A 14,798-nucleotide genomic window follows, 5' to 3' on the forward strand; every position below is an offset into this window, starting at 1 on the left:
GTACGCCTACAGGAGACGGACACTCAGACGTGGTAGACTGCATCTGGGTGTCCGCCTACAGTAGGCATATACGCCCAAAAATGATGCACTGCAGAGCGCACTTTCGCTCAGTCAGCACATACGTTCGAATCCCGTTTTGCGGTGTGTTCGAATGTAAGCCTCAACAGGGCCACTGAACAGGTGCCTAAATGCAATGTGAAAGCACCCACTAGCAAACCTTCAAGAGAGAACACTTGAAAGTTCCCTTAAAGATGGCCTGTCTGCTCCCCTGACATGTCTGTTTTAGTTAACAATATTAACCCCACCGATCAGTTGTTCCTAGTGCCGTCAGCGGCCAAATGTGATCAGTTGCGGATTGGAACTACAAAGCTGTGTCAACTGCATAGTGACAATAGCATGGGTAATACACATCAGCCCCCTATTGATACGAATAAGGAGCGTATGTGAAGTATCCAGCAGTGGTCACAATACAGTTGAAGGAATTTGCTGTGCAGCTCCGCAACTGAGAACATGCCGACTGTCAGCAATGGGAACAGCTGGTGTTCCACCTTCCTCTGATTAAATACTGATAACCTATCCTTAATGATAGGCCATCAATAAAAAAGTCCCAGACAACCCCTTTAACAAGTTGTTGTCACCACTTACACTGTTCAATCAGTTGTAAAATACCAAACAATGAAGGAACACACATTTGGTGAAATTGCGTCACTTTATAAATCTAGGAGGAATAACAGAGGAATGGCTTAATGTAGAGTTCCGAGAAAAGATGCGACAGAATTGTTGTTTTATAGGGAACATCAATGTTTAAAATATACATTAGGAGAGGTGTCAGGTCCTCTTCAAACCCCACCCATTCCAATGGAGAGTGACAATGCATGTGCAGCCATCCATCCATCAACTATAAGACCTTCATTTTAAAGATTTGTGGAGCACCAACTTGTTAGACCTCAAATGATTATACTTCTCTGATTTGCAGAATTCAGGTTTTCATTCACAAAAGCTGCTATTTCAAAGATCTTTTCTATGTTTGTAAGTCTGTTAGCTCATGAATATCACAGTATTAATCAAATCAAGGTTTCAAAAAAACTAATATGCTAGTAATATTAGTCAAGGGAATACAAGACTTTTTCACACAATAAACTCTACACATGCAAAGCTGTTGTGAAACATCCCAAGGACAGTTAGGAAAAATCAAACAGAAGTTGTGAAAGTGAAGGACAACCAGAAAACACATAGCAAACAGGTGGGCATCCAAAATTGCTGCTAAACTATCTTCACTTGGTAGAAGACTGGAATATTATTCCTTTAAAAAGTATTTTTAGTCTCCATTTTTGTATACAATAGTAAACTATAATAAGATTGCACGGTTGGCCATGCAATCTGAACAATGTTTGTGATTGCTAATTATTATATCTATTTTAATGAAAGGAAGCTAAACAATGTAAACAAATTAACAATGCACTAATTGTAAAAATAAAGATCTGGAGATATTTAAGTTTACATACTCAAATCAAAAAATATATACATTTAAAAATATGAGGTATAGTTTTATGGCACCCATAAGAGACTCAATATGACCTTAATTGTATTCAGATCTCCTCAAACTATAAAGTGCATGAAGAACCTTAGATGCCCTTTCCAAACTTAGAAACTAAAAAAGCATGCTACATTGCTATCTGGATAATCATTGAAACATGGTCCTGATATGTTTTCTTACTCACAACTGGAAGATATAGAATTCAACTAATAAACATGACATGGTGAACCTTAGGAAAGCCTTGCTACTTGACACATGTAATTAAAATCTGGAGGTTGAGGCTTTAAACACAAGCCATGATAGCATTAAAGATAAAAGGGTAATATTTATAAAAATTTCAGGGAAATGCAGATTTCATTTTCAGTCAAATTAACATTAAGCTCAGGCATATACAGAAGATCAAACAATATCTGCCGACTGGAACATCTCATTTTGTACCAATTATGTTGTTAAATAATAAGGGTTGCAGCTGACTTTGCAACATCACAACTTTGTGGGTGTCTGTTGTTATGAATGACCCTTAGAAGGTTCTAGTTTTGCTATTTTTGTAGAATTGGTGTAAATGACCATATTGGATGATCAGCTAATGAAAAATACATATGTGCCTCATATTCTAGAAAAAAAACTTTATACAATCACAACTGTACACAACAGAAAAAAAAACAAGCAACTATGTTATGGGAGTTATTCCACTGATATTTCTGCACTTCAATAAGGAGATTATCTATCTATATAATGCTTCTGTTTTAAAGAACTGATTCTTGTAGATTTTGGACAACTTCTCAGCAATCCTATAATACAAGCACACCTTCATAGAAGTTTCTGTGCAAGCATGTGCTGATAAGCTCACCTTTTGTGCTGATTTTAAAGGACCTTTGTTTTTGCTCCCCTTAGGTCTTCCCCTGGGTCTTTTAGGAGAGGGTTCCCCAGCTGCTGGTTCCTAAATACAGAAATAAACTTGACATACTGGAAGGAATTTAACATGGGAAATTATAGTGCACTCTGTAAAGGCAAATAAACCTTTTTTCTGCCATGACATACTGAACTATTAAAACCTTAGAGGGAAACATATGTAACTAATGTACAAATGCAATGATTTGCAGGAAAAGAAAACATTTACACACTGAGATAGGCAATAAAAATTCAAGTTGTGCACTTAAGGGCTGCAATATTTCCTAATGAATGGCATACAGCTTACAGTTACATAGATATAGTGGAAATAAAATATGATCTTATGTTGTGCAGTTGAGACACCAAATATGTGTTTTATATAAATATATACAGAAGTGATTTAAAGGTGTGTATGTAAATAAAGCCCTTGTTTTGGCCAGATCAACATATCCCCCTCACTCTGCAAACACCATGTGACCTGATTACAGCACAATATTATCAACCAGATGAATACAATGTTATTTTCATGGTCCTTCTGGAGACTTCCTGAACTCCTCTAGAGGTGAAACCTCTGGTAGTCTATTCTCTCCTTACATGTGAACATACATATGCAACAAAGACACGAATGGCAGTATTAGGAGAACACCACTAGTGTGTAAACCTGTTTTCCCTGCCTGTAAAACCACATACTACCAGTAGTGAAACATGCAGTAGTCTCTATAAATACCCTTTGAATGAAATTATGGACGGTATCCAGAAACACATATACTTATTATATGTAAGCTTGCTAAGTTCACTGGAATTCCCACAAGTTCTCAACAATAACCAGGCTACTATGTAAGGGAGAGAAGTGTATGTATTTTTGTAGTGTAAATACATGTATTCTGGTATTGTACGGTGTGTGTGAGGCAGATATCTGTATGTATTCTTGTATTGTATGACATGGAGCCTATGTAAGGCAGATACACATGTATTCTTGTATGGTGACTGTGTGAAAAAGAAATATATACATGTATTCTTGTAAGGTGTCTGTGAGACAGATATATACATGTATTCTTGTATCGAATTGCAAATTAGACAAAATGTACAATTGGGGGAAGAAGGTTGAACTTGATGAACCTAGGTCTTTATTCAACCTACGTTACTATTGTATGGTGCCCATGTGGGGCAGAGACATATATTCTTGCATCAGATAGTGCCTGTGTGAGGCAGATATAGATAGATAGATATTCTTGGATTGTATGTTGCTCACATGGGGCAGATATATACATATATGCTTCTACTGTACAGTGCCTGTGTGACGCAGATATATATATATATATATATATATATATATATATATATATATATAAATTCTTGGACTGTATGGTGCCCATGTGGGATCAGATACATATGCATTCTTGCATTGTACAATGCCTGTGATATCTATCTGCATGTAATCTTGTATTGTATAGTGCCCCTGTGAGATTAGATACACATACCTTGCACTGTATGGTGCCTGTGTATGAGATATATATATTCTTGCATTGTACGGTGCCTGTTTGAGATATATATATATCTATATATAGATAGATAGATACACACACACACCTACCTACCTACCTACCTATACCTTTGGTGCAGCCAGCATGCCCTGAAATTCCTACTGAAGAGGGCAGAGCTACCACTGGGTGAGATGTATGGCATCCAGTGCAATATTGCACTATGCAGCTAAGAGGGCAGAGAGCAGGTTCCCCTTCCCCCAAGTCATGGTGAAGCGCTGGCACAGGGAGACCCCCATGGTGGGCTGTGTGAATGAGCGCACACTGTGCAGGGTGTTCTGTGCTTCCATTAGTTGTGTGAGGTAGAGGGTGAGGTGGAGGGTGAGGAGAGTGTGCGCCTTGTGTGGTGGTGTGCGCCCCGTGAGGTGCAGGGTGAGGTAAGGATGCAGTACTGACTTTTTGCGGTTTCCGAGGTCTTCCCCTCGCTCTCTTCGGTGATTCTGATGAGGGGGATGCAGGATGCTCCACAGATGTGGACTGGCGGCCACTTTCCTTTGAACTCATGGTAGCTGCTGTCCCCCAACGATGATGTGCTGCACCTCCAGGGATCCACGCGAGGAGCCGCTGCCGCCGCCGCACCGGACGTCCTGCTGCTGCCACCACAGTGAGGAGAGCGCAGCGCTGCCTCCTGTAAGGTCCTGAGCACAGGGCTTCCCTATACACACTGCTAGTAGACAGGGGGATGAATAGGAGATATGTGATGTGACGGGGACAATGGAGGTCACAGGGCAGCGGAGGTAACGACTAGTGAGCGCTGACACAACGCTGCTGCATGGCTCTGGCCACATATAAGTATTGCTGAACGGCCACACGTGTGTGTGATTTGGGGGGTAAGGGAGGGCTTGTGTTTGTGTGAGTAGGGCATGTGATACAAGGCCGGCCCACGGATTATAGTGGGATGGGTAAAAAAAAAACACCTTTACCCGTGGGTGGAAAAAATAGGAGGAGGCAAAGCGGAGAAGGAGGCAGCGAGCGGAGACTGGAAACCGGCCAGATATAACACAAGCAGCGCTGCTGGGGAGGGAAACACGGGGGCTACCTCACGTGGCTGCATGACTACAAGCACTGAGTGGCCCAGCTCCAAGCCAGAGCCAGGGAATCCCTCCTGAGGAGGCGACGTACGGAGCGAAGGGCTGCCTGTGTTATATCGTGACATATACTGGCTATAGACAGCACATATACATACAGAGCGCATCACTGCATGTGTTATATCGTGACATATACTGGCTATAGACAGCACATATACATACAGAGCACATCACTGCATGTGTTATATCGTGACATATACTGGCTATAGACAGCACATATACATACAGAGCGCATCACTACATGTGTTATATCGTGACATATACTGGCTATAGACAGCACATATACATACAGAGCACATCACTGCATGTGTTATATCGTGACATATACTGGCTATAGACAGCACATATACATACAGAGCACATCACTGCCTTTGTTATATCGTGACATATACTGGCTATAGACAGCACATATACAAACAGAGCGCATCACTGCATGTGTTATATCGTGACATATACTGGCTATAGACAGCACATATACATACAGAGCGCATCACTGCATGTGTTATATCGTGACATATACTGGCTATAGACAGCACATATACAAACAGAGCACATCACTGCATGTGTTATATCGTGACATATACTCGCTATAGACAGCACATATACATACAGAGCGCATCACTGCATGTGTTATATCGTGACATATACTGGCCATAGACAGCACATATACAAACAGAGCGCATCACTGCATGTGTTATATCGTGACATATACTGGCTATAGACAGCACATATACAAACAGAGCGCATCACTGCATGTGTTATATCGTGACATATACTGGCTATAGACAGCACATATACATACAGAGCGCATCACTGCATGTGTTATATCGGGACATATACTGGCTATAGACAGCACATATACATACAGAGCGCATCACTACATGTGTTATATCGTGACATATACTGGCTATAGACAGCACATATACAAACAGAGCGCATCACTACATGTGTTATATCGTGACATATACTGGCTATAGACAGCACATATACATACAGAGCGCATCACTGCATGTGTTATATCGTGACATATACTGGCTATAGACAGCACATATACAAACAGAGCACATCACTGCATGTGTTATATCGGGACATATACTGGCTATAGACAGCACATATACATACAGAGCGCATCACTACATGTGTTATATCGTGACATATACTGGCTATAGACAGCACATATACATACAGAGCGCATCACTACATGTGTTATATCGGGACATATACTGGCTATAGACAGCACATATACAAACAGAGCGCATCACTGCATGTGTTATATCGTGACATATACTGGCTATAGACAGCACATATACATACAGAGCGCATCAATGCATGTGTTATATCGGGACATATACTGACTATAGACAGCACATATACAAACAGAGCGCATCACTACATGTGTTATATCGTGACATATACTGGCTATAGACAGCACATATACATACAGAGCGCATCACTGCATGTGTTATATCGGGACATATACTGGCTATAGACAGCACATATACAAACAGAGCGCATCACTACATGTGTTATATCGTGACATATACTGGCTATAGACAGCACATATACATACAGAGCGCATCACTGCATGTGTTATATCGTGACATATACTGGCTATAGACAGCACATATACAAACAGAGCGCATCACTACATGTGTTATATCGTGACATATACTGGCTATAGACAGCACATATACAAACAGAGCACATCACTGCATGTGTTATATCGTGACATATACTGGCTATAGACAGCACATATACATACAGAGCGCATCACTACATGTGTTATATCGGGACATATACTGGCTATAGACAGCACATATACAAACAGAGCGCATCACTGCATGTGTTATATCGTGACATATACTGGCTATAGACAGCACATACACATACAGAGCGCATCACTGCATGTGTTATATTGGGACATATACTGGCTATAGACAGCACATATACAAACAGAGCGCATCACTACATGTGTTATATCGTGACATATACTGGCTATAGACAGCACATATACATACAGAGCGCATCACTGCATGTGTTATATCGGGACATATACTGGCTATAGACAGCACATATACAAACAGAGCGCATCACTACATGTGTTATATCGTGACATATACTGGCTATAGACAGCACATATACATACAGAGCGCATCACTGCATGTGTTATATCGGGACATATACTGGCTATAGACAGCACATATACAAACAGAGCGCATCACTACATGTGTTATATCGTGACATATACTGGCTATAGACAGCACATATACATACAGAGCGCATCACTGCATGTGTTATATCGTGACATATACTGGCTATAGACAGCACATATAGAAACAGAGCGCATCACTACATGTGTTATATCGTGACATATACTGGCTATAGACAGCACATATACAAACAGAGCACATCACTGCATGTGTTATATCGTGACATATACTGGCTATAGACAGCACATATACAAACAGAGTGCAGCACTGCATGTGTTATATCGTGACATATACTGGCTATAGACAGCACATATACAAACAGAGCACATCACTGCATGTGTTATATCGTGACATATACTGGCTATAGACAGCACATATACATACAGAGCGCATCACTGCATGTGTTATATCGTGACATATACTGGCTATAGACAGCACATATACAAACAGAGCGCATCACTGCATGTGTTATATCGTGACATATACTGGCTATAGACAGCACATATACATACAGAGCGCATCACTGCATGTGTTATATCGTGACATATACTGGCTATAGACAGCACATATACATACAGAGCGCATCACTACATGTGTTATATCGTGACATATACTGGCTATAGACAGCACATATACAAACAGAGCGCATCACTACATGTGTTATATCGTGACATATACTGGCTATAGACAGCACATATACATACAGAGCGCATCACTGCATGTGTTATATCGGGACATATACTGGCTATAGACAGCACATATACAAACAGAGCGCATCACTGCATGTGTTATATCGTGATATATACTGGCTATAGACAGCACATATACATACAGAGCGCATCACTGCATGTGTTATATCGTGACATATACTGGCTATAGACAGCACATATACATACAGAGCGCATCACTACATGTGTTATATCGTGACATATACTGGCTATAGACAGCACATATACATACAGAGCACATCACTGCATGTGTTATATCGTGACATATACTGGCTATAGACAGCACATATACATACAGAGCACATCACTGCCTTTGTTATATCGTGACATATACTGGCTATAGACAGCACATATACAAACAGAGCGCATCACTGCATGTGTTATATCGTGACATATACTGGCTATAGACAGCACATATACATACAGAGAGCATCACTGCATGTGTTATATCGTGACATATACTGGCTATAGACAGCACATATACAAACAGAGCACATCACTGCATGTGTTATATCGTGACATATACTCGCTATAGACAGCACATATACATACAGAGCGCATCACTGCATGTGTTATATCGTGACATATACTGGCTATAGACAGCACATATACAAACAGAGCGCATCACTGCATGTGTTATATCGTGACATATACTGGCTATAGACAGCACATATACAAACAGAGCGCATCACTGCATGTGTTATATCGTGACATATACTGGCTATAGACAGCACATATACATACAGAGCGCATCACTGCATGTGTTATATCGTGACATATACTGGCTATAGACAGCACATATACATACAGAGTGCATCACTGCATGTGTTATATCGTGACATATACTGGCTATAGACAGCACATATACAAACAGAGCACATCACTGCATGTGTTATATCGTGACATATACTGGCTATAGACAGCACATATACAAACAGAGCGCATCACTACATGTGTTATATCGGGACATATACTGGCTATAGACAGCACATATACAAACAGAGCGCATCACTACATGTGTTATATCGTGACATATACTGGCTATAGACAGCACATATACATACAGAGCGCATCACTGCATGTGTTATATCGTGACATATACTGGCTATAGACAGCACATATAGAAACAGAGCGCATCACTACATGTGTTATATCGTGACATATACTGGCTATAGACAGCACATATACAAACAGAGCACATCACTGCATGTGTTATATCGTGACATATACTGGCTATAGACAGCACATATACAAACAGAGTGCAGCACTGCATGTGTTATATCGTGACATATACTGGCTATAGACAGCACATATACAAACAGAGCACATCACTGCATGTGTTATATCGTGACATATACTGGCTATAGACAGCACATATACATACAGAGCGCATCACTGCATGTGTTATATCGTGACATATACTGGCTATAGACAGCACATATACAAACAGAGCGCATCACTGCATGTGTTATATCGTGACATATACTGGCTATAGACAGCACATATACATACAGAGCGCATCACTGCATGTGTTATATCGTGACATATACTGGCTATAGACAGCACATATACATACAGAGCGCATCACTACATGTGTTATATCGTGACATATACTGGCTATAGACAGCACATATACAAACAGAGCGCATCACTACATGTGTTATATCGTGACATATACTGGCTATAGACAGCACATATACATACAGAGCGCATCACTGCATGTGTTATATCGGGACATATACTGGCTATAGACAGCACATATACAAACAGAGCGCATCACTGCATGTGTTATATCGTGATATATACTGGCTATAGACAGCACATATACATACAGAGCGCATCACTGCATGTGTTATATCGTGACATATACTGGCTATAGACAGCACATATACATACAGAGCGCATCACTACATGTGTTATATCGTGACATATACTGGCTATAGACAGCACATATACATACAGAGCACATCACTGCATGTGTTATATCGTGACATATACTGGCTATAGACAGCACATATACATACAGAGCACATCACTGCCTTTGTTATATCGTGACATATACTGGCTATAGACAGCACATATACAAACAGAGCGCATCACTGCATGTGTTATATCGTGACATATACTGGCTATAGACAGCACATATACATACAGAGAGCATCACTGCATGTGTTATATCGTGACATATACTGGCTATAGACAGCACATATACAAACAGAGCACATCACTGCATGTGTTATATCGTGACATATACTCGCTATAGACAGCACATATACATACAGAGCGCATCACTGCATGTGTTATATCGTGACATATACTGGCTATAGACAGCACATATACAAACAGAGCGCATCACTGCATGTGTTATATCGTGACATATACTGGCTATAGACAGCACATATACAAACAGAGCGCATCACTGCATGTGTTATATCGTGACATATACTGGCTATAGACAGCACATATACATACAGAGCGCATCACTGCATGTGTTATATCGTGACATATACTGGCTATAGACAGCACATATACATACAGAGTGCATCACTGCATGTGTTATATCGTGACATATACTGGCTATAGACAGCACATATACAAACAGAGCACATCACTGCATGTGTTATATCGTGACATATACTGGCTATAGACAGCACATATACAAACAGAGCGCATCACTACATGTGTTATATCGTGACATATACTGGCTATAGACAGCACATATACATACAGAGCGCATCACTGCATGTGTTATATCGGGACATATACTGGCTATAGACAGCACATATACATACAGAGCGCATCACTACATGTGTTATATCGTGACATATACTGGCTATAGACAGCACATATACAAACAGAGCGCATCACTACATGTGTTATATCGTGACATATACTGGCTATAGACAGCACATATACATACAGAGCGCATCACTGCATGTGTTATATCGTGACATATACTGGCTATAGACAGCACATATACAAACAGAGCACATCACTGCATGTGTTATATCGTGACATATACTGGCTATAGACAGCACATATACAAACAGAGCGCATCACTACATGTGTTATATCGTGACATATACTGGCTATAGACAGCACATATACATACAGAGCGCATCACTGCATGTGTTATATCGGGACATATACTGGCTATAGACAGCACATATACATACAGAGCGCATCACTACATGTGTTATATCGTGACATATACTGGCTATAGACAGCACATATACAAACAGAGCGCATCACTACATGTGTTATATCGTGACATATACTGGCTATAGACAGCACATATACATACAGAGCGCATCACTGCATGTGTTATATCGTGACATATACTGGCTATAGACAGCACATATACAAACAGAGCACATCACTGCATGTGTTATATCGGGACATATACTGGCTATAGACAGCACATATACATACAGAGCGCATCACTACATGTGTTATATCGTGACATATACTGGCTATAGACAGCACATATACATACAGAGCGCATCACTACATGTGTTATATCGGGACATATACTGGCTATAGACAGCACATATACAAACAGAGCGCATCACTACATGTGTTATATCGTGACATATACTGGCTATAGACAGCACATATACATACAGAGCGCATCACTGCATGTGTTATATCGTGACATATACTGGCTATAGACAGCACATATACAAACAGAGCGCATCACTACATGTGTTATATCGTGACATATACTGGCTATAGACAGCACATATACAAACAGAGCACATCACTGCATGTGTTATATCGTGACATATACTGGCTATAGACAGCACATATACATACAGAGCGCATCACTACATGTGTTATATCGGGACATATTCTGGCTATAGACAGCACATATACAAACAGAGCGCATCACTGCATGTGTTATATCGTGACATATACTGGCTATAGACAGCACATATACATACAGAGCGCATCACTGCATGTGTTATATTGGGACATATACTGGCTATAGACAGCACATATACAAACAGAGCGCATCACTACATGTGTTATATCGTGACATATACTGGCTATAGACAGCACATATACATACAGAGCGCATCACTGCATGTGTTATATCGGGACATATACTGGCTATAGACAGCACATATACAAACAGAGCGCATCACTACATGTGTTATATTGTGACATATACTGGCTATAGACAGCACATATACATACAGAGCGCATCACTGCATGTGTTATATCGGGACATATACTGGCTATAGACAGCACATATACAAACAGAGCGCATCACTACATGTGTTATATCGTGACATATACTGGCTATAGACAGCACATATACATACAGAGCGCATCACTGCATGTGTTATATCGTGACATATACTGGCTATAGACAGCACATATAGAAACAGAGCGCATCACTACATGTGTTATATCGTGACATATACTGGCTATAGACAGCACATATACAAACAGAGCACATCACTGCATGTGTTATATCGTGACATATACTGGCTATAGACAGCACATATACAAACAGAGTGCAGCACTGCATGTGTTATATCGTGACATATACTGGCTATAGACAGCACATATACAAACAGAGCACATCACTGCATGTGTTATATCGTGACATATACTGGCTATAGACAGCACATATACATACAGAGCGCATCACTGCATGTGTTATATCGTGACATATACTGGCTATAGACAGCACATATACAAACAGAGCGCATCACTGCATGTGTTATATTGTGACATATACTGGCTATAGACAGCACATATACATACAGAGCGCATCACTGCATGTGGTATATCGTGACATATACTGGCTATAGACAGCACATATACATACAGAGCGCATCACTACATGTGTTATATCGTGACATATACTGGCTATAGACAGCACATATACAAACAGAGCGCATCACTACATGTGTTATATCGTGACATATACTGGCTATAGACAGCACATATACATACAGAGCGCATCACTGCATGTGTTATATCGTGACATATACTGGCTATAGACAGCACATATACAAACAGAGCACATCACTGCATGTGTTATATCGTGACATATACTGGCTATAGACAGCACATATACAAACAGAGCGCATCACTACATGTGTTATATCGTGACATATACTGGCTATAGACAGCACATATACATACAGAGCGCATCACTGCATGTGTTATATCGGGACATATACTGGCTATAGACAGCACATATACATACAGAGCGCATCACTACATGTGTTATATCGTGACATATACTGGCTATAGACAGCACATATACAAACAGAGCGCATCACTACATGTGTTATATCGTGACATATACTGGCTATAGACAGCACATATACATACAGAGCGCATCACTGCATGTGTTATATCGTGACATATACTGGCTATAGACAGCACATATACAAACAGAGCACATCACTGCATGTGTTATATCGGGACATATACTGGCTATAGACAGCACATATACATACAGAGCGCATCACTACATGTGTTATATCGTGACATATACTGGCTATAGACAGCACATATACATACAGAGCGCATCACTACATGTGTTATATCGGGACATATACTGGCTGTAGACAGCACATATACAAACAGAGCGCATCACTACATGTGTTATATCGTGACATATACTGGCTATAGACAGCACATATACATACAGAGCGCATCACTGCATGTGTTATATCGTGACATATACTGGCTATAGACAGCACATATACAAACAGAGCGCATCACTACATGTGTTATATCGTGACATATACTGGCTATAGACAGCACATATACAAACAGAGCACATCACTGCATGTGTTATATCGTGACATATACTGGCTATAGACAGCACATATACATACAGAGCGCATCACTACATGTGTTATATCGGGACATATTCTGGCTATAGACAGCACATATACAAACAGAGCGCATCACTGCATGTGTTATATCGTGACATATACTGGCTATAGACAGCACATATACATACAGAGCGCATCACTGCATGTGTTATATTGGGACATATACTGGCTATAGACAGCACATATACAAACAGAGCGCATCACTACATGTGTTATATCGTGACATATACTGGCTATAGACAGCACATATACATACAGAGCGCATCACTGCATGTGTTATATCGGGACATATACTGGCTATAGACAGCACATATACAAACAGAGCGCATCACTACATGTGTTATATCGTGACATATACTGGCTATAGACAGCACATATACATACAGAGCGCATCACTGCATGTGTTATATCGGGACATATACTGGCTATAGACAGCACATATACAAACAGAGCGCATCACTACATGTGTTATATCGTGACATATACTGGCTATAGACAGCACATATACATACAGAGCGCATCACTGCATGTGTTATATCGTGACATATACTGGCTATAGACAGCACATATAGAAACAGAGCGCATCACTACATGTGTTATATCGTGACATATACTGGCTATAGACAGCACATATACAAACAGAGCACATCACTGCATGTGTTATATCGTGACATATACTGGCTATAGACAGCACATATACAAACAGAGTGCAGCACTGCATGTGTTATATCGTGACATATACTGGCTATAGACAGCACATATACAAACAGAGCACATCACTGCATGTGTTATATCGTGACATATACTGGCTATAGACAGCACATATACATACAGAGCGCATCACTGCATGTGTTATATCGTGACATATACTGGCTATAGACAGCACATATACAAACAGAGCGCATCACTGCATGTGTTATATCGTGACATATACTGGCT

At 40.3% G+C, this 14,798-nt stretch overlaps 1 protein-coding gene and 1 long non-coding RNA gene across 2 annotated transcripts in view; one reads left to right on the forward strand and one right to left on the reverse strand.

Moving 5' to 3' along the window:
- Positions 1–4,830, reverse strand: part of HMGA2 (high mobility group AT-hook 2) — a 261,705-nt gene extending 256,875 nt beyond the window's left edge. The window contains exons 1-2 of the mRNA XM_073651710.1: positions 4,366–4,830; positions 2,388–2,477 (exon numbers count right to left, since the gene is read on the reverse strand). Coding sequence (XP_073507811.1) covers positions 2,388–2,477; positions 4,366–4,473 — 198 coding nt within the window. The 5' untranslated portion in view covers positions 4,474–4,830. The remainder of the gene's footprint in view (positions 1–2,387; positions 2,478–4,365) is intronic.
- Positions 4,245–14,798, forward strand: part of LOC141165796 (uncharacterized) — a 112,650-nt gene continuing 102,096 nt past the window's right edge. Inside the window, exon 1 of the long non-coding RNA XR_012251205.1 lies at positions 4,245–4,346. This is a non-coding gene — a long non-coding RNA (uncharacterized lncRNA). The remainder of the gene's footprint in view (positions 4,347–14,798) is intronic.

The sequence above is a fragment of the Phyllobates terribilis genome, unplaced genomic scaffold, assembly GCF_046119375.1.
Source record: "Phyllobates terribilis strain yellow unplaced genomic scaffold, ASM4611937v1 Scaffold_11__3_contigs__length_659146591, whole genome shotgun sequence".
Taxonomy (NCBI): Eukaryota; Metazoa; Chordata; class Amphibia; order Anura; family Dendrobatidae; genus Phyllobates; species Phyllobates terribilis.